The 27,088-nt window shown below is 37.7% G+C and overlaps 1 protein-coding gene across 4 annotated transcripts in view; it reads left to right on the top strand.

Annotated features, from left to right (window-relative positions):
- Window positions 1-5,812: 5,812 nt before the first annotated feature.
- The window catches only part of TINAG (tubulointerstitial nephritis antigen), an 82,088-nt gene continuing 60,812 nt past the window's right edge, over window positions 5,813-27,088 (top strand). For 2 of the 4 annotated variants that reach the window (XM_073224164.1, XM_037002504.2), the window contains exons 1-4: window positions 5,813-6,277; window positions 12,909-12,972; window positions 13,626-13,715; window positions 18,844-18,958. In XM_073224164.1, coding sequence (XP_073080265.1) covers window positions 5,923-6,277; window positions 12,909-12,972; window positions 13,626-13,715; window positions 18,844-18,958 — 624 coding nt within the window. In that variant the 5' untranslated portion in view covers window positions 5,813-5,922. The remainder of the gene's footprint in view (window positions 6,278-12,908; window positions 12,973-13,625; window positions 13,716-18,843; window positions 18,959-27,088) is intronic. The other 2 variants (XM_073224165.1, XM_073224163.1) reach the window with 2 other exon arrangements.

The following is a 27,088-nucleotide window of genomic DNA, read 5'->3' as shown; positions in this document are numbered from 1 at the left end:
TGCACACAGACTCGCTCTGAGTGAACGGGATTTTAGTGACTGACCTGCCACCTGGAAATAAAGTTGGGTATAACCCTTTCACTCCAAGAATGTTTTGCTGTCAACTTCTTTGGTCACACTGAATCCATAGCGAACTTGCCTGAAACCCATTGGCAAGACACTTGTTTAAATATATTGAACTTAGAATTTTGATGGGAAAGGAAATTTTTGTTTCTCATATGTACAACTGTTTCCTCTAATGATTCTTTTCCCTTTAGCTTTTTTTCCATTGTAGTCTTTTACTGCTCATTTGACCTTCATGTGTTTTCCTTCATTTTTTTCTTTTTAGGTCTTGTCTTTGTAAGGTTTGAATGGCTTCCTCCCCTGTCCACATCAAGGTAAAGAATTGTCAACATGACTTCTGCAGGAGGCCCTTGAGCCAGAGATGTGGTGGGGGGTGGAGGGGGGGCAAACTGGGGCCTTTGTTAGGACTTCCTTCTTCCTTCCTTCTGGGCCCAGATGGATGCATGGTCCTGGCCCATCAGAAGCTTTTCTCAGTGCCTCATGGTCTAAACCTCCATCTGCAAGTGCACACAACCTGAAGCACTGGACCACACAGTCTAAAGTTGGAAAATAAAAAATGGAAAGGGATGTGGAAATAGCTATTTCAAAAAAGTAAAAAATAAGGGGAAAGTAAACCCAAAGTACCGCTTAATTATCATGAGAAGTTAAAAGGTTTTGAGCAAAACTGCTAAAGGCCTGGACCTGAGCCCAGCCTCCTAAGTATTGTCAGCTGGGGAGCTGTTGCGAGATCCTCTTCTGTTTCATGGATCTACTAAGGCTTTTATTTATTTATTTATTTTCAGTTTTCTCAGCATTGTATGATTAGAGAGCAAATCAGCTTTAACTGCAAAATGTCCACAGAGGAGGGAAGCTCCACTTGAGTGTTTTACAAGGTACAACCAATTAGTGGAGAACCCGCTGGTCCTCCCCTGGATCTTTCCTCCCTGCCATCCTCTCTGTGACTCAGGAGGCACTGGGTTGGCAAGGAGCTGGAAAGATTATCAGTCTGGCTAAGGCTAGACTTTAGTCAAGATGGCCAGGTGAATGTTCAGACAGAAAGGCTGGATGCGGAAGGGGAGATGCGTACTGAGCTTGGGGTCCGGGTCTCCATCCCTGGCTGTGTGATCTTGTGCAGTCACTTGAGTGTCAGTCCATCTATAAAAACTAAAATAGGGATAATAATGATAATTTCTGGCACCACAGATGGTTGCAAGGGTCAGAAGAGATATGCACACATACTGACACACAATATATCTTGTATATTATACAGACATACCTATGTATATATACAGATGTACATTGTAATTATGTGTACAATCAACCAGCTCCCTCTATGACCTAATGCAAAGACAGCTGCCCTTTATAGTCAGAATTCTCATTGAAATCCTTCATTCAAAAATTTCAACTAACTCAGTGGCATAGAAATAAGAAGAAAACTTCAAATAATTGATTGCTGGCCTAAGTGTGAAGAACACTTCTTTTTCAGCAAGTCTCTTCCCTCCCCTTCTCTCTCTGTCCCCACCAGTCCTCACCACCTTGGGAGACCATCCCAGACCTCTTGTCAAGGTGAAGGAATCAAGCCCTGAGCTCTCAAAGGAGAGTTAGTATTATGTAATTTCCCTCACCAAAGAGCACCTAACTACCGCAGGACATCTTTGCAGCCTCCAAGATTCAAAGAGGTAAATCCCCTAATGGTAGCATTGAATCCAATAAGATGGATTGCTTTTGGCAAGCCCACCTTCCTGTTTTCTCTCTGTCTCCTGCTTTCAAGTTTATGTTTTGCCTATTTGAATGTACCTGAAAACTTTCCATTAAAAACATGCATACAATTTCCAATGTTCAAACCGTTTTCACAACATCTAGCCAAGATCTTGTGTTAAGAAAGTTAATTATGAATTTCACTCTTCCCAAGGAAAAATCAGAAGGTGCTGACTCCCTCTAAAGTACCTTGTGTCAACGAGGTTGTAAAAATCACAAGAAGAGGGACTGTGGCATTTTTCTTATCTAAAGTGTAGCTCATCCAAGGAGAATGGTCAGGTTGGAAGAGGGCATGTGTGCATCCAACCTTTCTAATTATACATAAACTGCACCCAAAATTTTTGAAATAACAGCCCCAGTGTATGTGTGTGATTGCCATTAGCTATTATCTCAAAGCAACCATTCATTGGAGGCCCATATGATCAACCTTTATATAAATCCAAATCACCAGTAATTGTGATAATTCCATTTTTTTTGCCTTTTATTCCTTTAAAAATGTTTGTAACATGTAAATCAGGATTTATTAATGATGTTATTATTGACACTTTTGGCCAGATAATTCTTTGTTGGTCTCTGTCCTGTACATTCTAGGATGTTTAACAGCCTCCTTAGCTTCTATCCACTAGATGTTGTGGCACCTCCCAGGCAGAACAATGAAAACTGTCTCCAGACATTGCTTCAGTTTCTCCTGGGAGGCAGAGTCATGCCTGTTGAAAACTGTCCATCTCAATATACTAGTACATTCGTAGTAGAACTTGCATCAAATATTTTACTTTCAGTGTGAGATTTCTTTGCAGAGATATTGCAAAGCTTTTGTCAATTTAGAGAGGGTGAATTAGTAAATCAAGATATTATAATCAGGGTTTACACTTACCAGACAGTGGCAAACCCTAGAATTAAACTGTGTGCTGTAAACAAGTAAGTCAGAGAACCACTGTTGGTGGCTTCTGATATGAAACTCCTCGTCTTACCTCAGGATGACAGCTACGTGTGCATGGATATCAGAGATGACCCAGCCAAGAGTAAGGAGAGTGAGGTATTTATACACCAACTCCTCTAGGCATTAGAGGCTGCTTCAGGGATGATGTTAATTCTTTATCGCTTCTGACTTGTTATGGAGTGGGGCCAGAGGAGTAGTGGGTTCCGGTCAGTAACTCATAGAGCTGGAATTTCAACCAGCTTGTGGAAAATGCTAGGGATGGTGGACATGTGGGCAGGGTGGTGACAGTGTCTGCTATGATCCTAAGAGCCTGCGGGAATGAGATGAGAGAGAGAGATGAAACCAAGAGACACGTGAAGGAATATGGTCCATGGTGGCAGGCTGAAAGCCGTAGGTGGAGGGATTGCCTGGGGGCAGGATGCTACCTCATCTTCTGAGTCTCGAAGGAAGCTGGGAAGGAAGGCTGCAAATGTAGGCAGGTTAATGTGTTTTATGGGAAGGTGTGGGGTTGACATTTGCTGTCATTGTTTTCTTGCTAACCCAAGAGAGGTTCATCCCTAGAAAGGGATGATCTCTATTAAGTTCGAAAAGCAAGGTTTGTAATAGCTGCAAAGGGAAATGGGAGACAAAGTGAAGAAATAGGAGCAGCAGTTAAGAGTTTGGTTGAGACAAAAATCAATAACTTGGTGGTGGCACCAATTTTATGGGCTGGCAGAACATTGCCAGCAGTGCTTCGTAGATGTGACACAGGGGCAGAGAGAGCAAATTGTGGGACTCATTTACTTACTGAGCAAATATTTATTGAGTGTCTAATATGTTTCAGGCACTAACTGCTAGAGATAAGATAGTTAATAGACACATTGTAAATAGACAAAGATTCTATGATTTTATAGAGCTTAGATAGAAGAAACAGTAGAGAGGAGACAGAAATTAAGATCAATGAGTAAGATTAGAATATATTGACAATAAGCAGAGAATGGAGATACAGAGTGTGTGGCTGGAAGGTGACATTTTACACTGGGAACATGAGAAGGTGTCATTTGAAAAAAGACTTGTAAGAGGTGAGAGATGGATCCAGATGGGTGTCTGGGAGACTTGTTGCAGACAGAGGGAACAGTGAAGGACGAAGGTCCTAAGGCAGAAGTGTGCCTGGCATGTGGGGGAATGCCAACATTACAGTGAGGACCAGACCAACATGATGTGCAAGGGGAAAAGGGTTTAAACTGAGGAGAGAGAGAACAAAGTTGGACGGCCACCTTGCATAAAGTCTTGTAATCCATGGCTTTTAGGTTGATTCAGTGCTGGAAGTTTTAAGGGAAGATGAAGGGTGAGGACAAGGGATGGAAATGACTGAGAACATTGATGACAACATATTTTAAATGACCCCTGAGAAGGGAAGGAAGTGAGTCTGAGAGCAAGCAGATAAACTGAGAGCCCTATGATGAATGGGAAGAGAAGCAACAGAGAATAAATTCATAAAAGGTAAAGGAGAAAGAGCATACTTATTAACGACAGCTAGCAGTTCTATTCACCTGTGAGAAGTGCTCGTTTCTCTATTACCTCATTTAAATGTCCCACCCACCGGATGTGGTAGTAAATATTATTCAAGTTGTGCAGCTGAGGAAATTAAGGCATAGAGACTGATGGCTCTTTCCTAAAGACATGCTGCTGGGCAGTTGTAAAATTGGGATTTAAACTCTATCAGTCTAATTCTGAGGCTCCTGTTCTTAACCAATTTATTTTACAATGCCAAATAATGCAGATGATTCATGAGTGCTGAAGACTAGACACAGGTCCATGGCAATTGAATATTAGGAGATCATTGGCGACAGTAGGTGGGAGTGTAGGTGCCCTTTGCAGTCCTCTAGTGACTCCGTGGTGGGAAAGAAGGAGAGGCTGGGAAGGACTGGAGAGGCAGGGAGATTATGAGAGTGACACCAAGTTCACATAAAATTAAAACAGAAAAAAGATCAAAGAGGTTTGCACTACTTCATAGCCTGAGAGGAAGGTGTCAGAAGGAAGTGAAACAAAGGAGATAAAGTGTGAGTTGATTAATTTATGGAGCACAGTTATGGAACAAGTTTGAAGGGTTGGAATTATAAATTTGCCTTGGAAAGGAAGATCCTCCTTTTGAAGGAAAATAACTGAGGACCGGAGAAGTAAACTGTGAAGCCAAGCCAATTAAACAATAGCTCAGGGACCAGAGTCCAGGTCTTCTGATTGTCAAGACAAGTCCATTCCACTAGGTCACCCAACTACTCTCGCTGAATCATCGTCTGCCAGTCACTTATCCCTGACCCAAAGGGCGCTGTTATAGTTAATGAATAAATACGGTACAGCAAAATCCCCTGTGAATGCACAGCTCCACAGAAAAGCTAAAGACGTCTTGACCTTTGAGTTTCCTTCACAGCTCCCTCCCTCTGCAGCTCTTCAGCACAGCGTACTGGCTTTTCTTGACTATAAATGGACTTGCAGTTACTGCAGGTTCCGTCTACATTGATGCCAAACAGGGACTCAGGTGGAGAGAACTAAGGTCACCCTCAGGGAATTTTCTAGCTGAACTGGGCTTCTCCAAGTCTTGAAATCAGAATGCTTCTGTACGTAAATGGAGTACAAATGGGAAATCAAGCCAGTGGGTGACTGGGCATAATTTAGAGCAACAGTTTCTGATATGACAGATCCTAGCAGGCAACCTCAAGAGAGCCTCAAATTTAGTTGTAGTGTAAGTAGGTGGAATGAATAATTGTGGTTTTGACTTTTGAATTTCCTACATTTGGCTGGTGGTTATTGTAGCCGTAATTTGGGTCATATGTATTCTAGTAGGTTTTTGCTTTAAGAATCTACATTGTTTTTTTTTTCTTGGAAGCAGGCAGTACATCCACACATAAGATTTTATGTATTTATTTTTATAGCAATGAACTTTTTTACATGATAGGAAATATTATAAATTTTTAACTTTGGAGGAATGACAATGGTCTTATTTTTAACCACTTGTATTATCTAGGGCAAACATTGAAATTCCTGGTTAATGTTTAACTACAAGTATGCTGAGTTCAAGTAAAGGATAAGTTTCAAGATTCAGGCCACATTGTCTTGTTTGGAATTCTGTCACCAAGAAGAAGCCCCAGGGCCCAGGATATTGGATATAACAGAAAGTAGGAGGCATACCTGACGTCTAGAAAATGTGGACCGGATATAAGATCTTAATCTTCTCTTACCTTACCACAGAAATTTGGATGGAGAAACAGCGTTTATCTCAAAGGGAAGTGCAACCAGGAGCTGATTTCACCAGGAATCATGTCATTTTGGAAGGTACTCGATTCAAAAGAGCCGTTTTCAAAGGGCAATACTGTAGACATTTTGGTTGTTGTGAAGACAGAGATGATGGCTGTACCACTCAGTTCTATGAGGCAAATGCCCTGTGTTACTGTGATACATTCTGTGAAAGGGAGAATTCTGATTGCTGTCCTGATTACAAGTCATTTTGCCTTGAAGAGAAAGAATGGCCTCCTCACACAAAGCCTGGGTATCCCGAAGGTAGGCTTTGGAAAAGCGTTCACATAGAACTTGTTCCTAACAAGATCTGTCAAACTTTCTCTTCTCTTTCCTTCTTTCCTTCCAAAATGAAATGAAAAACGAATGAATATGATGCTCACCTAACTAAATTTCCTTGGATTCTTAAAGGGCTTTGGTTTAGTTGCAAGTTACCTACATCATGCTCGCACCTTCAGGAAAGTTCTGGTGTGATGGCCATGAGTGGTGGGCTGGATTTCATTTTGAAGACTCGCTCAACTTACATAAGGTTCACTAAAAGCTCTCTCTTTCTTTGTAAAATGTACACACAACAGGATTCTCAAGCTTTTTGAGTGCGATCTCCCAGGACTCTCATCAAAGTCACAGGCCTGATCATCTGAAGATTTATGTAACATTTTAGTTATTGTTTTATGGGATCTCCTGACATTAGAACCTGAGGCATAGCAATGTCATTAAAACTAGTACAAAAGCAAAATAAAGCCATCTACCCTTCCTGCCTTAGTAATAACAGATTGATTCTTTATGTGGATTTTTGTTTTGTTTTGCTAGTATGGGACTTGTAAATTATTAAAAACAAAGGATGGCTTCATGTAGACTAATTGTAAAAGTCTAAGATGGAGCAGATAAATACAAATAATTCATAAGGAGAATGGTGGAGTTTACTATATTGATCTGATTATAGGAAAATGACTATAGATTCTGAGCCATCAGTATATCCAAGTTTTACAACAAAACATACAACGAAACTCCACTGCTACGCTTAGATGAGGCCCTATTTTTCTGTCAGCCCTCATGTCAAATCTCCTCAGCAAACATGCAGGTTTGATTGGAGATTTGTCACACAAGTATAAATGGGTGATGGTGATTAGAAATTACACTTAGAAGACAAGATAGGATAAACTAGGATTTGGTATCCTTATTTTAAAATCCAAATCCTGTTTCAAAAATCCTGTATTCTCTATTGCCTCTATTCTCAATAATAATATCTTTGTAAATTTGGGGAAATGCTTCTTAAAACACATACGTATTACCGTATACACCAACTCCACAGAATTAAAATTTCCACAGAATTGTCATTTATCCCAGGCTTTTGCTTTTACCAAAAAACACAGCTCAGCAAATATTGATTTCATCCAAAAAAGTGGCAGATTCTCTACTAGGAATGGGAGACCTGGTTATTTAATCAAAAATTATTTACTGAATAGCACCACTACACCAGGCATTGTGATCAGTGCTGGGGTAACAATGGGGAAGAAAAAAAGATAAGATCTTATCCTCATTGAAGTGACAGTCAAGCTGGGGGTGGTTAAGATACAATGTTAATGGTGAGGGGGCAGCATCAGTGAGGGAAGCCACCTAAACTGAGATTGAGGAGTGGGGAGAAGTGAGCTGATCTGAAGAACTGTTGACAGAAAGGTGTGGAGCTGAGGGTAAGGAGCTTGGCTGGTCCAGGATCTGGGAGGAGGTCACCGGAGGGCAGTGATGAGTGGAGGGTTGGTGGCCTGAGATGAGGTTTGAGAGGTGAGTGGCGGTCAGATTATGCCAGGATTTTCAGGTCATAGTAAGGATTTGAGATTTTATTCTGTTACGAGAACTCATCAAAAGATGTTCAGTAGGGATAGGGTTGGATTCATGGGGGTTGAGTCTCGATATTATGTATAAACTGCGGTGGGTTTGATATGCTAAAATGTATTTGAGCTTTTCTTTTTAAGACAAACGGCCCATTTAGACAATGTAGTTGCCACTTCTTCAACATCCATTTTTGCATGAGGTAGAATATTTTTAAGACTTTAATTTAGGATTGTATTTTATAGGTAAAATGTATATCTTTATTCCATTTATTATGGAGGGAGGCAATTAATCATTTTATTTAGTAGCAAAAAGTTCACAGTAGGCTATAATTGCTCTCAGAGGTAATTATTTTTCTTTTGTTTTATCTTGCTTATGAAAGAAGCTGGTTGAAAGAAAATAGCACTACACAATATTGAAAAACTGTGCAAAATTAATTAAAATAAAAAGACAATGGTATTTTATTTATACTAATTTTTTAAATATGAAGTGACTTTTCTCTGAGATGCTGTTTTTCATTCACTGAACTAGTAAGCATTATTTTTCACTTATCTATATATGTGGTGTTATCTAGTTCCTTAAACTGCAACTGTCCCAAGAACCCTTTTTAAACCAGTGACTTAAAACTATGTACATTATTTTAGGATTAAATGAAAAGGTATGTCCCATTTGTATAACTTGGAAGTAGGGCATAATTGTATCTCCCATTTCTGATGGAAACTTCCAGGAATTGGAGGATTTCAAATGTCACATACAGAAAACAAGTGATAGAGTTGGAAACAGAACCGAGATGGATTTTCCAGACAGAATCCTTTGGTGTAGCTGATCTTAAGGAAAGAGTCTAGTATACCATCTGTTGTGAACAGACCTAAGTGTATTTGATTCTGCACAACTCTTATGTTTGTGTTCGTAGAAAATGTAGGTGAGCCACTGAAACATCTGAATTGCATGATGGTTATTTCCTCTGTCATTACATCCTCAACCACATTGCAAGGAAGACAAGTCATAGTCCAAATTCCGCCGCACATACTGACAGTTACAAAAATAAATATCGGTAAGGAGACATAAACCAATTCATACAACCTCTGTAAGCTTCATGAAGTCACAAGTCCCTATCCTTTCAGATGTCCCCACATCTATCCTGCATGAAAAACTTGCTGGAGGCACGTGTGATAATATTACAGAGGTAGAACTCTGTTACATTTACAGTGGGTGTCAGGGTATGAGAAATCCTCCTACCCACCGGCTGAGCACAGGACCTCCTAGTGGTCAATCGAGGACACCAGGTCTAAGAGTAAAAAAACTTTTGACCCTAAGAAATACATATAAACTGTGGGATAAAGAGTGGCATGAAATTTTAAAATATTTTAGCTTATCTACAAAAATTGGATAATATTAATTTAACCAGTAAGAACTGATTGCTTATATCCATTATGCTGATTAACAAGCCACTAATTTTACCAGTGAAGGCCCATTTCTGACATTTTTACTGATGCTCAAGTGCTCATCAAAAGACAGATAATGGGGACCCTTGTAGCTGCTGTCTTGCCTTTCAGAGTGGGTGCTGCTGACTAGCCCTGGGATGTGGATTCCTGATTAGAGCAAGTAATTGCCTTTTCTAAAGTGAAGTTTAGACCGGTGCAGATATTACCACACATTATGATGAAGTGTTTAAAATAAATTACATTATATTATCATCTCTCTTCATATCAATAGACTATTTCACTCTCCAAATATCTGATTTGCCTAATTTTGTATTAATGGCTATTAAAGTTGCAAAGCTCCCTTAATTTCAAGAGCCATTACTCGTTTTTGTTTATCAAGATGCTATATGTGTAACTGATTTACTCACTCTGAGGTGCTTCACACACATATTTCACTGAGAAAAATTAAGCCACCGGGAATTGTCCCATCTCTCCATCATCATCATTTTCAACCTGCCTTCATTTGGTTTGTGATTACATTAAATCAGTCCCTCATCTTCAGCACTGAATCCCAGCCTCTCTGTCTTTCCAAAAATGCCTTTACTATTGTATCTCTCCTTCCTTCCCTCCCTTCCTCTTTCTCCTTCTCTCTCTTCCTCTCTCTTTCTCTTTTTCTCTAAAGCATTGTTTCGCAGCCCCCTAATTTCTTGGATCAACTATCAATTTACAAAATTTGTTTTTGTAGCTCCCAGCTTTGACAAAGCCCTCCCTTGACAACTTGTCCTTAACCAGCTACTATTAGATTTCCTTCTTCTCCTAAATGGCAAAATACCTGAAAGACTCAAACATATGAGGAAGAAACGTTTTGCTTCCAGACTTCCAAGTCTCCCACCGACCCATCCCTGCAGGGTGTCATTCCTGCTACCTCACTGCAGCCTCCCTTGGCGTGGCTATTGACCTCTTCCAGAATACAAACTGCATTAGCCAGAGGTTTGCTCTCCTTTCTCTGACCTCTCAGCAGGGCTCTACACAGTTGGCCAAGTCCACTGATATGAAATACTTCCTTCTCTGGCTTTCTAAGGCTCTACCTTCTCCTGAATTCCCCACTTCCCCAAAGGCCGCTCTTTCCCAGTTTCCTCTTCTGAATGTTGCCTGGAGTGTTTTGAGCTCAATTCTGGACCTCTTTCCCTTACTGTGTACACTCTCTCAAATGCACTCTTTAGTTTCAAGGCTTTAAAAATTATGTATGTTGCTGGCTCTCAACTTCAGCCTTGACCTAACTGTGGACTTCCACACTACCCTACGTGACCTTCTCCATTAGAATGTCTAGATTAGATTTAATCTAAATCTGAAATATGCAGAGCAGAACTCTTGATTTCTTGCCCCAAGCTGGTTCCTTATTTCTCTAATAGCTTCACTGCCCCTCTGTTGCTCAAGCCAAATTCCTAGTGAGACATCCTTGAGTCCTTGTTTTCCTTATTCCCCAAACTCAATCCATGAGCAAGTTTCACTTGCTTTACCTCCAAATGTTGTCCCTCTTTCTCTCTCTTCATCCTTACAGCTATCACACAAATCCTTCATTCCCCCAGAAGCCCCGCATAGTCAGCACAACAGGAGTGATCAGTGCAGAGACTGGGGCAGAGCAGAGACATTTGGAGTATGGCCTTGTAGGTCACCATAAGAGGTCTGGGTTTATTCTAAACTGGATGGAGAATAACTTGATGTGAAGCAGGGAGTGACACAATGCAGATTTTAAAAGATCTGTCTGAATGCTCTGTAGGGAATGAGGGGTGCCCCGGAGTTGGGAAGGAATGTAGGAAAGGAGTGGGCTGTGGCTCTGTGGTTTGCAGAAGCCAATGTTCCCCTTTGTTCGTCCCTTGACCAGGCTTGGGTGAACTGATTGCGGTCTTTGTTCAAGAGGCCAGCTCTCAAGTGAGATTACAGCAAATTTCTTTTTTCACGGTCAACTCTGACTTGATATTAAGGAAGGATGACTGAGAAATGGAGCTTTTGCTAACACTAGATTAGTACTAATGATTTGGGGGTAGTTCTGGTAATAGCATAGCATTCTCATGTCTTCAAAATTTTTAGCTAGAGTACAGGTCAGAGAAAGAATAGTATTTTTCCCTTTAGACCCTTTGTGATTTCTGCCCCCTTTATGTATGTAACTGGTATGTTGGACAGACAAAATTAAAGGGGTATGATTAAAAATCAGCTTTGATCTTGTGTCCCCCCACCTCCCTGCCTCCCCATCAACTCTCTAATTAAAACTCGCCGGGGAAGTACTACCCTTGATTTGAATGAAAACTTGAACTGTTGCAGGAGATTTCTGTTGCTCCTAGGTAATAAAAACAATTCCAGCCTTGCTTTAAGGTACACAAACACAGTGCACATTTATTTTTCAAAAGTCCTGGGCAGTAATTAAAGCTCTGAACTTTATTTAAAGTTATATCTTTCCCCTTCCCTGAGTTTGCTACACAAAGAGGCCCATGGTCCAGGAGAGGAGTCATTTCCTTCTCTCTTCTCATGATTGAGGAATGTCAAAAAGCCTTGAGAAAAAGGCTGAATACATGCAACTACATAGAAATTTTAGATTCATTAAACAAAATATTGAATTTAGGAAACAGCACATGCTGACAAAGGGTAGTTGTTAAATGTTTCCTATGGCACAATTTTTTGAAAAACCAGAGGGATGCTAATTCCACAAGTGACTTTTTGACATTGCAGCTAGTAGTTAAACCGGCTCTTTGGAATGCTTTCTAAACAAGTAGATTTTCTCCTATGATTATATGAATAAAAAGAGCACGTTTTTGTTTTATTACGGTCTATTGACATATTCTATCAATTACATGCTGCTCTCAAAAAAGTTTTCACATGACAAAGCCGTGAACTTTGCTGCTTTTGCTAATTCAGCATGAATTGTATAAATTGTATTTTCGAAAGGGATTTAATTCATAGCCAGGGTATGATTTTCACAATATCTTACTGATGGTTTTCATATGATGATAATTCATCATTGATCTCCCTTGAATAGTTTTTAGAATCTGGTAAACTCATTAACTAGTTTCAGTTAATAGTTGAGGAACATTTGGATTTGAGACTCAAATGACTATAGTCTTATTGGTTTCCTGAATTTTTTTACTGATCCAAATCCTAAAGAAAATAATAAAATTTTTCTTTATAAATGAATATGGTGAAATAGCTTCATATTCATATTTTGGTCTAAAAACTCCTTTCTCTAGTCATATGCAATTAATCATATTCACTTATGAGACGTGATTAGAGTTTTTAAAAAGAGAAATGCCATATATTTATTCAAACACTGTTTTATTGCTTACCTGTTTAAACACATTTATTATTTTTAGAGTGTGCTTAGTGATTAATTCCTTGGTAATATAGTTTTCATGCTTTGCAAATCTTCTCTGTTGGAACATAATATGCAATTTAAAGATGAAAGCTTGTGGAACAATCCCAGAAGCAGTTGATATATCAACCCTGACACAAACCAGATGTGAATTTCCATCAAATTGGCACCAAATATTTTTGCATATTTGAAAAACTAAGCACAGTTTTAAATTACTTATTACATTAATGCACTTTATTACCTGATTTAGAATTCTCATTTATTTGCATGTTGACAGGTTGCCTCCGAGATGGTCAACATTATGAAGAAGGATCTGTAATTAAAGAAAACTGCAACTCCTGGTAATGAACTTAAGTGACAGCTGAATTCTACTGTCTGTGTATGTTTTCTTCAAATAAAAGGGATATTTGTGAAACAAAGCATCTATTAAAACACAGGTTGAATGATAAGTCAAAAGATAGCTCAATCGGTAGCTTTTTATCAGCATATTTAATTTTAGTAAATGTTGAAGTATCTAATCATGAATATATCTTTTAATGCTTGAATTTGATGTTCCCAACAGTTGGCCTTCACCATACAGCAGGCCTGTATTAAATATACCTCTTAATTATAAACACTGTTCTATACTACAGGCAAATCAAGTTTCTTTGGACACAGAAACTATATATAAACACAGGCTGCCTTAAAAGGATTAGAAAGTTTCTAAATACAAATACATTGACTCTGTCTAAATTGTCTTCTGTTTTCCAGCTTCAGAGAATGTGTGGATGTTTCATTAGTTAATTGCACTGAGTGGAAGATAAGAGCATATTGAGTGGCAGTGAATGCAAGTGGTATGGTTTATTTTTGCCAAGAATAAAATAGGCATGTGGCTTATTATTAATCAAAAATGTCTTATGCATTGACAAAGTGCACCTCTGGTTACTCTGGTTACATTTCGGTAAATGTCCTCCATAAAGGCCAGGCCACTTTTGTAATTTGTATATCTTTGCAGCACATGCTCAGGCCAGCAATGGAAATGTTCCCAGGATGTGTGCCTTATTCAACCAGAATTAATTGAACGTGTCAATAAAGGAGACTATGGGTGAGAGAAATCTTGCTTTACAGACTTTTTGGCACTTCCAGTTACTCCTCAGGTTTCCAACAATGTGTTTCCTATCATTTACTTCTAAAAATGGTCATTATTTCAAAAGAAAGAATGGGAGAGACATGGGAAGGGAGGTAGAGAGGCAGATAAAACGAATACAGAGCTAAACATTAGTTAAGAAATAAAATGCATTAAGAAGAAATATAAAGCACTGTCTTGCATTGTCTAGGAAGAGCAGTGTGAGGGTGTGAGCTCGGAGAGCAGAGGAGCTTTAGTTTGGGTAAGTATTCAGGCGACATCAGGGTGCAGGCAAGATTGATTTACCCGTGTCAATCGTCTTCTCCCCACTGCTGCTACCCTGACCCAGCCAATTACATGTTTAGCTACTCTGGGTAGAACCTGATCTTAAGAGGGTGGTATTTTATCTTGATGAACCCCCAAAGAAACCAGTCCATCTAGACAATTTCACTGACATGACTGATACTTAACCAATTTCACTTACAATTGAGTCAAAAGGTTGAACCACTTTGCTAATAAAGATAGGGCTGATTGACAGTTAAACATATGAAATAACTGTTTGATGCTCTCCACCAGGTTAATAAATCTCCATTCACATACAGAGAATTGAGAAGTAGATGCAAACAGTGGCTTTCTTAAGGAAGAGGGGTAGGCTGGCTGGTACCTGCCTCAGGATTTCTCTACTGCCAATGATCAAATCTCTATATACCTTTGATAACATTTTCTACATTCTGGAAAAGATTTCACGTAAGAAGATCTATTCTCAAGCAACTATAAAAGTGAAATGTATTTTTAAAAATTAGAAATATAATTTCCTTTTACATATAAGATATATGTTTCCCAGCACAATGAGGACAGTGAATTTCAATATACCCGAAGGATTTCCTTGGAAGACATGAAATACAGAAAGTCACACTGCTGACATTAATATTCTTAAACCATTCTCAACTCCTGTGTGTGTGTTTAACCAATACTTCAGGTGATAATATAATGGTATTATAACTATTTCTAGGGAAAGCCAGTTACAGTTTTTGTGAATGATATGTGTCATCACAAGAAATTATCTGAATCAGGCTCCTAAAAGGATTCAAATGTTTGACGTAGTAAGCACACTCTTCCAAGAAGCCCTAATAAACAGCCTGCTTTTCCATAGTCTCAGAACCCCCTGAGAAATCCCAGTCAATGGGGAGGAAAGCACAGGTATGAGCATAGAGACTGTTGGGAGTGCTACGTTCCTTGGAAAGGACAATTTTCTTTCCACGATTTGTTTATTGTGTGCACCCTCTAGTCTTTAAAAAGGCATGAGCTTTGCCTTTAAGTAGCAAACAGATGACTCTAAAAGAATACAAAGTGAAGTGTAACTGGAACAAAAGAAAACATATACAGATCCAGGGGGAAAAAAGGTATAACAGACATGCTTTGAAGAAAAGGAGGAAAATTAAAAATTATTTACCAGGGGGAAAAGGGCAGAGAACATCCTTGAATTTAAAAGAAAGTTCCAATTCTCAGATACTTTCTGTTCTGATGTTCAAATTGTTTTCAATTTGTGTGAAAGCAGAATCATATTATATCATTCAGTATTTATTAAGTGCTTTTTAAAAAAAGCTCACATACAAATAAATACAACCATTGCTTTGAAATATTCATTTCTCATATCTTGGCAGTCTTTTAGATCCAAGCCTTTATTTATTCTGTATAACTTCGTTCAGTGCTTATTTATTCCCTGTAATATTTTTAATGCATACAGTATTAACAAAACATGTACTTCCCTTGTGGCACTGCTGAGGATACAAATAAATAATTTATGTCTTAAAGAAATTTACAACCTAGCTAAGAAGTCAACATGTCCTAACTTTGTAAAAGGATTTCTAATGATAGAACAGTATATAAATGCCAAATTAGTAGCATGAGTAACAGTAAGCGAGTTAGGGGAACAAAGAGAGATAATTGTTTCAGTTATCTGATGCGGTGCAATGAGCCACTGTGGAATTTACCAGCTCAAAACCACAAGCTTTTCATTTGTTCACATCCGCAATTGGTGATGGCCTTAGCTGAGGCTCTTTTGCTGGTCTCTCCGGGGGTTACTTATGTGTCTCTGGACATCTGAATCCTCAAATGGGGCTGAATTGTCTGACAGGGCTTCACTCCTGTGTCTGCTGGTCGTTGCTGGTGACTGGTGGGCCCACGTACCTCCAGAGGGTGGCCTTAGCTTCTCCACATCCTGACAATGATCTAATGGGATGTGAATGGAAGCTGCACAGAGCCCCTCTTGCGGCCTCAGCTTGAAAGTTGCACCCATCAAGTCTCCTTTCTGTTGGGCAAAGCAAGTCACTAGGCCAGCTCACATTCAAAGGGTGGGGAAATAGACACCACCTCTTGATGGAAAGAGCCATCAATGACTTGTGGCCCTTTAAGTCTGTCACATGCCTAAACTTGATTTTTCTTATGAACTCAAAATCTAGTCTATTGGATAAACTGGTCTTGATTTTTCCCTGGTTTCTTAAAATCAGCGTACCCCAAGTGGAAAGGACTAACTGTTTGACCTGTCCTTGGTTACGGATGTCCCCTCTGCCTTGTCGACCAAGCAGAACATGTGTAGTTTGATTTTTGTTTCCTCTTCACCCTCAGTCACTAGGCTCTTCTAATCCCCACACGGAACATTTCTTTTAGATATTATTTCCTCTGTTCCTAGCTATATACCAGTACATTTCTTTAGCAAGCTTAGTTTGAAGTGGCCTGACTTTTCTCTCTTTTTCCAGCATGAACAAACTCCAGCCAATCTTCATACTTTCCTGGTTATCCTTCTAACACAAAGCTTTGCTTCTGCCACTCAAAGTCTTAAAAATTCCCAATGACATTCCATTGTGTATAGGATATAATTAGATTCCTTGGCACAAAAAGAAATCTGCCCCCAATGCTTCCTTACGGCCTCATCTTTTGCACTCTTGACAGTGTCTGTGTCCCTAGCCCCTCTCACAGTTTAAGGATTTAACTTATCTCCTTCTCTCTAAGTGTGCTTCCCAATTTTAGGCCAGATGTTTTGTTCCAGAGTTGCCTTCGTTTAAGATAAATCTCTTCTTTCTTATCTGGCCACCAAACTAATTCTCATCCTTCCAGACTGAGCACTAAAGTCTTTTTCTGTAAAAAAAATTGTACCAACTTCTTCAGGCAGAGTTCTTTGAATTCTCTGCTCTGATCCTACTTTGACCTACTGCTAATAAATGACACATACTGAAGTCACACCTACTTTTGTAGTCTTTCTAGGGTGTAAGCCCCTTGAGGGTAGGGAAATTTACTTCTATAGCCTCAGTGTTTATGACAGAATATAATGGATAAACTGAGAATGTTCAGTAAATGCTAAACTGGATAAAAAACTGGTGATGACTAGATTAAAGAGGCTCGTGTAAGTGCCTTTCACACCTTCTTGAGCATAAGTCACAGTAAAACATACATTTAACATTTAGTATGCACACACAAATGTACACACACACACACTATTTATACATATAAACACATATAACTAGATATATATATAGTATAACTAGATATATAGTATAACTATATATAGATATATATAGTATAACATATAACTAGATATATATAAATAGTATTTACTCTCACTATATGATTAAACTCTTGTATTTCCTATTATTTCTCATTTGTACTATTTTATTTGTTAAATCACTGATACCTGCTCACTAAATTGAGAGATTAATTACATGATCCATGAATGTCTCTGAACTCTGAAAATAACTAGTGTAGGGAAACAAAAGCATACTTTACTGATGTCATGATTTTGCCTAAGGCTGATCTTATTAATCTCTTTAATAATGTAATATCTAATATATTCAGAGGTTTCTATATTGAAATTCCTTGAGTGATTGAGATTGTACTTAAAAATTGTGGCTCAAAGTTGTTTAAGGTTTTATGAACTAACAGATCCTATAAAAGAAATGCATTCACTCGCTAGGGATGTTATTAAAAATTGAGTTGTATCGTCGGTAATTCATAAGAGCTTATCATGTTATAAACAGTTTTGGTGATAAACACAATAGGAGTAAATTTATATTTGACTTAAGTATTAAAAATATATTGCCTTCAAGCTGTAGATAAGCTAAACAAATAATGATTAAATTATTTTCATCTTCCTCATATTTCATCTCCTATCATCTCTTAAGGAATTTTTGTTGTCTTCAAATTTCAATATTAGATTTTGAAAACAAAGCTTCTTTTTCTATGTAAGAGCACAAAGTATGTCTCTAGAAAGTATGTGCTTCTTGTGATCTAATAATAATATGACTAATTGAGCACTTAACACAAATTACCTCCTTAAATACATATATTCCAATTGAATATTCTATTGGATAGAATATTCCAATATTTAAATAAAATATTTCAATTGAATTTCAACAAAATCAATTAGTCCTGATGTCATCTTTTAAAGTGTAACTACCCTCAATTTTTCATGGGTACTTCTTTTATGTCATCAACTTCTGTTTCAATGTAAATTATAAATAAAACATACCCTGTTTAATCTACAAGTACATTTCCACATTTAATTACATTTAAAAGGAACTGCATATGATGGAGAATATAACCAATTGTTCTGTAACATCTTTCTATGTTGACCAATAGTAACCATACTAGTAGGGGCAAGGATTCAATAATGTGGGTAACTGTTGAATCACTGTGTTGTACATTGTTTCAACCAATATGATTTGTATATCAGCTATACTTTAATTTAAAAAAAATTATTCAGTGAAAAAAGAAGCTGTGTATATTGGCTTTACAACCACCTAATCCCTTTACAGTCTGTAAAGATAACATATTCTTAAATTTAGTCTATATTGATATAGCTTTAGGTTCATCATATGAGTCATTAAAATAATTGCAGTAGATCTAATTTAGGAAGAGTCTCTTATATGCCTCACTACTGAAGTAATCAATAATGAATGTGTCATTTATATAAAGAATATCTAGCTTACAATAATAGTTTCAATTTTGTAAGATTTGCTTCTGAATAGTTTCAGAAATATCAATGAACATGCATTTCTAAAAGTGATATTACAGAGCTTGTACATATTTTTCTCTTTCCTCTGTAAGGCAGATGGACGGCCCAAAACTACAGCCAGTTCTGGGGAATGACTCTAGAAGAAGGTTTCAAATATCGTCTTGGCACCTTGCCACCGAGCCCCATGCTTCTGAGTATGAATGAAGTGACAGTAAGTGTTCTCTGATGCATGTATGACCGTGGGATTGTGTGGGTGTGTTCATATGTGCACTCAAAGCAGTTTTACTTAAATAACTAAAATAATGAGTTTTGAACTTTCAGGGTTATAATTTTGTCGTATAAATAAAAACACCTTTCCAAAATGGTTGTTCATCTTCAAAAGTTTTATGACTTGGAAAATTCACTAATACCCATTAGATACAGTTTCCTATCTTCAGGAATAACTGTGTGTTCATTTACATTGCTAATCATTTCATAGAAATTCAGGTTTCTAATGATTGGTTCAGGGACCCAATGCTTAAGCAAGTCACTAGTTGGTCTTTTTTTTTTTAAGTAAACACAGTTATTTTGTGAATTCATCAAAACAGAGTTTTGAGGTCACTTGGGCTATCTCTTATCCCAGGAGGATAAAAATAAATGCTAGCAACTGGAGACATGTATGCTATGATGATTAATAAAGGTTTATACTCAAAAATCCTCAAAATTTCCAGTAAAATAAACACCTTTATATTTTGTGTTCCCTTTGTGAAATTTCCATGTTTCCTCACACTCTTATGCTTATTGTATTGGTTTCCCTTCCCTTTCTAAGAGGGGTTATCCTCTGATTGTAGGCATATTGCATAAAGGGGTTTCCACCCCTCCAGTTCTCCCAGACCTCTAACTCATAGGGCTGAAATTGACTCATGTGTGGTGATTCTCAGGAACACACTTGCCAGTTGAGATGTTGACTGTCTTCAAGGCCCATTGGCAATGCCAGGGCTCCCAGCAGGCTGCTGGGGTCCAGGGTCTTCACTCTGCAAATGAAAGCAGGTCCTGGCTGCCTGGAAGCTTGTGGTGTCTTGGAGCCAGCAGGGCTGTTTGCTGTTGCAAGACTTGTAAATCCCCAGGTTTCTCATTAAATGTTTAGTGTGCTTTGCTTTCAAGAGATGTGATCCCCTGAGTTATTATTCCAATTCAGATTCCAGTATCAAGGCCTGCTAAATTATAACTAGTATCAGAAAAGATCATAATAGCTGCCATTTGCTGAGTAGTTGCATGCTAAGCCCTCTTGAAAGCACTTTAATGCATTATCTCATCTAATTCCCACAGCAGCTTGATGGAGTGAGTACTGTAATTATCCACATTTTAAAGACAAGAAAATTGAGATGGAGAGAGGTTAAGTCACACTGAGATCCAGAGAAGTGAAAAGTCACCACAGAATTACTGAAATTGCAGAGCCTGGACATCTTATAAGAGTCTCCAGAATTCCAGTAGAATCAGTTAACTTTGGCCAGGTCAGGTTCAAAATGGCAAAGAGCAGAGTTAACTCTATTAAATTACCAGTTTAGATATGTTTTTGCATCTTTCCCACATCAGTAAGATACAAAATCTTTACAGACATGGCTCAGATTCATGGTTTTTAGTGACTCGACTCTATGATCAATTAGAAAAGAGTTATATATTTTTTAATGGCTATTTTATTTTTTCATTTTTGCCCACCTGGAAAAAAAGAAACAAAATTGCTTAAGAAAATAATAAATTCACCCTCTCTCTAAGGATCGCTCTTTCCCTTGAGGGCCTCAGACAGCCAGATACTCATTTGTGTGTCTATATACATTTGCTCCAGATTATTTCTAACATTTCCTTTTTAAGCTTTAATTTCTGCAACTTAGAATATTTTCTATTCTAGAGAAAGCAAGCTAAATGTCTTTCCCAAGTTGCCAATCACCATAGCATAGGAAAAGAAATTGAATTCTAAATCATTTATGGCTGCTGAGGATTTGTTTGCATAAAAGGCACTGTGGTGATGTTTAGATGAAAAATCTTAATGATTAGTATTTTGAGAAAATCTAAATGACCTAGTGCTCTGAATTAATGTAATCCAGTTGCCAAATAATTCCAGGAAAGCAATAAGGAAGATTCAGCTGATCTGTAAGACTTCCATTACCCACTCATGATGTAAGGCAAGGAAATAGCTTATTTCTAAGGCACTCTAGCTTGCACAACTGAGGACCTTTCAAAAAGTTTATAGTATTGAAGCTGTCCTGATATCCGGAGATAAAAGAAAATCAGAAGTATAACAAGTATTTCTAGGAAGAACATTAGGGCACTGTGAATGAGAACTGGTAGCTACTAGAAGAGCTAAACAATAGGTTAATTTCTAACCTGGTGAACTACATATAAAATACCCCAATACATCAAATTGCCTTGAGTACAGTGAAAATGAATTACTTTTTCTGTGGGTATGTCTCTGGATAAGTTCCCACATACACTTTTTCCCAAATTCTTTTTTTGTACCATTTTCAACATAGGATGGTTTTATGTACAGTTAGGATAGGCCGTTGCTATCAGCGGTAATAGTTTTTGAGATAAAATACATTGCACCGCCACCCCCAAACATCTCCCTTTCTTTGATCGCATTACTTGGAGGAGAGTTGATGTTCATAAAATTCTTTTTCCTGGTTGGGAAAGGTGAGCTCTGAGTCACCCTGGTTCCCAGGAAAGCTCTTCTCTTTCCTAACTGGTTTCTTGGCTTCATTCCTTAAGCATCATGGATGTCATTATGAGGACATCATTAAGCCGTCATCCCCATAATGTGTCTGCTGAAAGTGAGTTAAAGGAATATCAGTAGATGTACAAAAGTTCCATTTCATATAAATGTGAAACATCTGTTCAATCTATATGAATTAGGTGAATTGAAATTAATTTTTGTAGCATGTGCTTAGTAACAGTGAAGAAGAGAAATATGTTGATAGCAGAGGATTGGATAAAGGTAACTTAAGGATTTTGGGGGCCCTTCCTGGATGGCAATCCTAGGTGGGGGCAGACAAAAGACAACTTAAATGTATTGTTTTCTCTGGGCACAAGCAAAGTAGATGAGAGGAAGCAAAAAAAACAAAAGGAGGTGGCGTGAAGAAAGTCGGCTGAGAAGGGCCCTGTGCAGACCATGCAACGCCTTGCTGTATACCAAGACTCTACCCACCTTGTCCAGTGTCAGGTCAACGAATGCCAATGAATTCATACCTGTTTTTTCTGGTGTAGTATATTGAGACTGTTCAAAGTATTGTCTTGAGTGGACAGCTCTGTCCCAAAATGTTCTACGCTGAAAGTGTTAGGAACAACTGGTTGAATCAACCATTCTCTGTCCGTCCACTTGAACTTTGTATGTTGTATAGTCTCACAGTGCGACTGATTGGGAGCCGGCCTTAGGAAGGACTGGAGCTCCCCACAAGCACGTTAATTCTGCTCCGTGAATCTTTTGTCTCCCTATTGTGCCAAACAGATTATGACACAGTTTAAAACTTCTATCAATATTTTCCAACATTTCTTTCATGGACCACTGATCTTGCAACATTGGGGATAAAGGTGTCCCACCTGGGGTCAAATGAATTTGTGAAATGGGACATTATATTTTCTTTCTGAAGATTCACACCATTCATTAGCATATTGAAGACACTGAGATTAACTTTATTCCATTTGTCTTTATTTTCACCCAGTGTTTCCTAAATTCAAGTGATCAGAGAACATGTCTTTTTGTTTATTTATAATAATTATTAATAGTCCCCAGGATGTAGGCCCCACAGAACACACTTTAGGAAATGCTAACTTAAGCTATAATATTGAAATAAAAGTGCTGGAGGGGACAGAAGTATATTTAGAGAAAACAGAGCTTCCTCAGTGTCTCAGACACAAAGTAATAAAGACAACCACATATTATGACTGTGCACAAAACAGGCATTGACCAACGTCCTTCTGAGCCAGCAGAAACACCACATTGGAGTCTATTAATAGTATTAAATAGTTATTAATAAATATTAAAATATAGGTCAGTGAATGTATCCATGTGGCACCATTCCATATGCTGTGATGGAGATGTCCTCTGGGGCTGGTGTGCTTGGGTGTCAGTCCAGCTCCTCTACTTCCTGCCTCAGTTTTCTCCTCTATGAAGGGGTGGCAGGTAGTACCTAGCTCATAGGGTTGTAAGAAGCCCATAAAATGATGGCTGAGAAGTGCTTAGCACAGTACTTAGACTATACATAGAACAGCATTAAATAAATATTATTATAAAATATATAAAATTGTTCTTTTTCGCTTGGATTAACCTTGGGAGAATAGCAGGGTACTGAAATAGGACAATCATGTAAGGACTAAATTAAAAGCTTCATTATTTGTAGCCTGTTATTTCATAAAGCAAGGTGTAGTTCTGGATTTATTGGCCTTGGTGGAGTTTATATATTTCTGGTGAACCTGAAAGCTTCTCTACTATGTGTCTACATCAAATATCAAATCAAATCAAATCAAGTCTAATCAAATCAACAAGGTACCTGATTGTTTTTCCAGACATAAAGTTCAAGAGCTTTTTGAATTTGGAAGATAACTTCACTGTGTGATATCCTATTATAAATATTGCCAATATTTTGAATGAAAAATCCTATTTTCAAGGAGAAATGGGGAAATTAAGAGCTCATTTCGGTGATTAGCTCAGTCAAAAAGTTTTGTTTATATGACTTTGTTATCAGTGATTCCCTGGGGAAAACAATAAAGTTAACAAAACTATTGCAGATAAGTATCACATCTAAGAGAGAGCTGTTTGGAAACTACTAAAACATTAAGAAGTCTGGTATAATATTTAAAACCTGTAGCTTTCCTATATTATATGATATGAGATTGATGTATGTGAAAACGTAAATTTTGTTGCCAGCCTTGTAGTTTACTAGTGCATCTTTTCTCAGTTACCCAATATAAATGGCCTTTGTGCATTTTAGTTGCCATTACTAACAAAGAAAAATAACTCCTTTTTATTGGTTTGTTGGAAGTTAAAATAATATTTTATGCACTTTATAGTAACTTTTAAAGCCTCTGGTCACTGAGGTGAGAAATGAAATTTATTTAATCATCCGGATATCTTGTTATCATCTAGATAACACCCAATATTTGATTGACTGGATTTATTACTCTGGTCTTCAGTTATAGTAGGAGAAATTTGTTTTTTCCCTCTCAAAATATATTCCAGTGATAAGAAGTCCTAAGGGGTAAGAAGCACCTTTGCAAGAAATCGGAGCAAATATTACCAAGTTTAGTTCCTGCCCATCTCAGGTTATTGAAATTTTGATTTGCTGAGGAATAATCCTGCCTGAATAAGGTTCCTCCCCTTGACTCCAGTGACATTTGTCACCTGTGTAAATAGAAGCCTCTATAAAATCCAAAACACTATTATATTAAAGTGAAAAACATATATTTAGCTTTTTTATATAATATTGAACAAAAATGTTATTTTTCCTGTAAAATTGATGTTTAGCTCCCATATACATGAACATAAGGCCAATGGCAGTAGGCTTTTGTTATTTTATAAAATACGGTAGGTATCAATCATGGTGCAAAAAATGCTGCAAGAGGGGCCCGGGCACGGCCAGATGTGGTGGTGGGGTCTGTTTAAGTCTGTCTTTCCCTCAGCTCATCTCAGAATTTTCTCATCGATGCAGGCAAAGAGCTAGGGACAAAGTAGGACATCGGCTTCTCTTGCTGTCTCTGAATTAAGAGTTTTAAAATTCAAAGAACATCAGAGCACCTACTTGGGTCTCCTCAAGTCTCTCTCTTTTCTCCTTTTCCCTCCTTCAGAATGGAATCCCAAATCGTTCAGTAAACATTAGAAAATATACGTCCTGCCTCAGTCCTTACACAGCTAAACTTGGGGCAGAATGGATGTCTTCCCTCTCAAATCAGTTTCCAAGTTTTATTTTTCTGTGCTAGTCATAATCTGATGCATAACACTGTGATATAATTGACTATGACTTAAACAGCACCAAAGGGCTGGATTGATCACCACAAGACAGATCTTAAAGAAATGTAAAAGACCATTTTTTTCCCCTTTCAAAGAAGAAATATTTGGGGCTGTTATAAGTAGATTCCTAAGGAGAGTTGAAAAAACAAATAGGTACCTAGGTACCTGCTCTTGGGCCTCCCCAAACCTGGGTCTACCTAGTCTGGGCCATGATTTCTCCCAGTAGATGTTCCATGAAACACTAGTCCTTTGATCTGCTTCATAATAAAACTGATGTGAAATGAAATGAAATAAAATGAAGTACTTTGCATTGAGTCATGTACTTTTAAAATCATGAACATTATTTCTGTTTTTTAGAGTCTCCCAACACTTAGATGTTTATAAAAAATATTGTACAGAGGACAAAATCTTCTTGATTTTCAAAACCAGTGTTTCTCAGAACTGTTTGATTAATCATCTCCTTTTATAATTATTATAATTCCTCAGAACTAGTGTTCTGCAGAACTCTTATCGTGAACTATCATAGCTCATTGATTTCCAGATGCACATTTTCTTCACTTTTTGACACCTCTGAAATGGGGATGCATCTTATGTTTGATGATGTCCTGGGTTCAAGGATATACGGTATTTCCCTTGTAACTTCAATGTCAGTTATGTGTGTTACTTAGTTATGATTAGGCTCATTTGAGAGTGACAACAGTCCAAAATGATCGTGGCTTCAATAATGTAGACACTGATCTCTCACCACCAAATCTAGAGGAGGGTGGTTCTCCCCTCCAGGTGCCCTCCATGGTATGGGTACCTGAGCTTCTTTCTACTTGTGAGTCTGTTTTCCAGAACCTTTATATATAATGGTTTAAGCAGGCTGCTCCATGTCTACTATATCCAAATGGCTGTCAGCAGGAAAGGAAGAAAAAAATCAATAAAAAGGAGCAAAGTCAAGTGCTAGATGTCTCTTAAGGAAAGTTCTCAGAAACTGCCAATGACACTTCTGTTTATACCCCATAGGCCAGGACTTGGTAATGTGACCACACCTGGTAGCCAAGGGGGTTTAGGGAATGTACTCATTTTTTTGAGCTTGCATGTGCTGAGCTAAAACTGTTACAGTTTTCTTCCCTATGAATAAAAGGGAAGCCTATGAAAAGGGGGCTTAGCTCTCTGCCACGATGCCATAACTGAATATTAATATTTACAAGAAGTAGATCAATTAATAATACTCTTTATATAGAAATTGGAGAGAGATCAAAACATAACTCTTTCAACATTAAGACATGAAGGCAAATACTGTTGATAATGAAAAATTCATTTTGCCTTTAGCAACCAAAAAATTAGCTCTTTCCCCTCCAGTATCAAATAGTTTAGAAGACATTTCTTGCTATTCTTAGCGTTGTATTATGAAGATTAAAGCAGTTGATATTCTCTGTTGCCCTCTTTTGATTCTCAGGTTGCCTTTATTCTGCTCCAACTCTAAGTTTCTGCAGTGTGGTCAGTCTAATGGTGTAAGAATCTAACATCGCCTGGATTTCTGATGCTGGTCTTTTAAGTTCTCATGCAGACATTCTAACGTGATCTGCTTGACATTTTCCACACTTTTCTTCCATCATCTAAAAGGCAGTGCTTTTAGTAATGGAACTCAGGGTTTGTTAACTTTTCCTATCAGATGATAATAGCTCTTTAAATAAAAAAATGGACTCTCTCATTAAAATTCAAATGTATAAATATTTTGGATGGATACATTTTCAAGCAGACATGTAAATTATAAATTTTCCTTTAAACTTTGAAGCTGTTATATACTTGTCAGAAGTCATTTTTTTTGCAAGATATGGGTTCAGTAGCCTGACTGGTTCAACACACAATCATAAAACTTTTAAATAGGTAAAATTTTAGCTTTTGCAGACATTTTACTTCTGTTGTAAAATATCTATATATTTCTGATAAAATAGAAAAATGACGAAGAGAGCATAGTGTTAAGGGTTATAAACACCTGGGTCTCATTTCAGGGGTATTTCTCATTACCTGAGAGATCTTAGTATGTCATTTAACTTTTAAAAGTTTATATCCTCATTCATAAAATAGAGTGAATAATATTGCCCTGATTATATTACACAGAGCTAGTAAGAAGATAAAAGAAAATAATGAGTATTAAAACACATCAAAAACTTTAAAGCACTCTCAAAAATAATGTGTGTGTATGTGAATGTGTGTGTATACATAAGTGATAAAAATTGATACAGAAACCCTTATTTGGTTGGAGTCCTGATTATGGAAGTAGAAGTTATCACTGTTTAGGAAAGTTTGGAAAAACAAGGATATTGTTTTTCAGATTTTCTTTGAGTGATATGAACAGAAGAAGTTTATTAA

The sequence above is a fragment of the Manis javanica genome, chromosome 16 (assembly GCF_040802235.1).
Source record: "Manis javanica isolate MJ-LG chromosome 16, MJ_LKY, whole genome shotgun sequence".
NCBI classification, from domain to species: Eukaryota; Metazoa; Chordata; class Mammalia; order Pholidota; family Manidae; genus Manis; species Manis javanica.
This window is presented reverse-complemented; position numbering and strand designations above follow the sequence as displayed.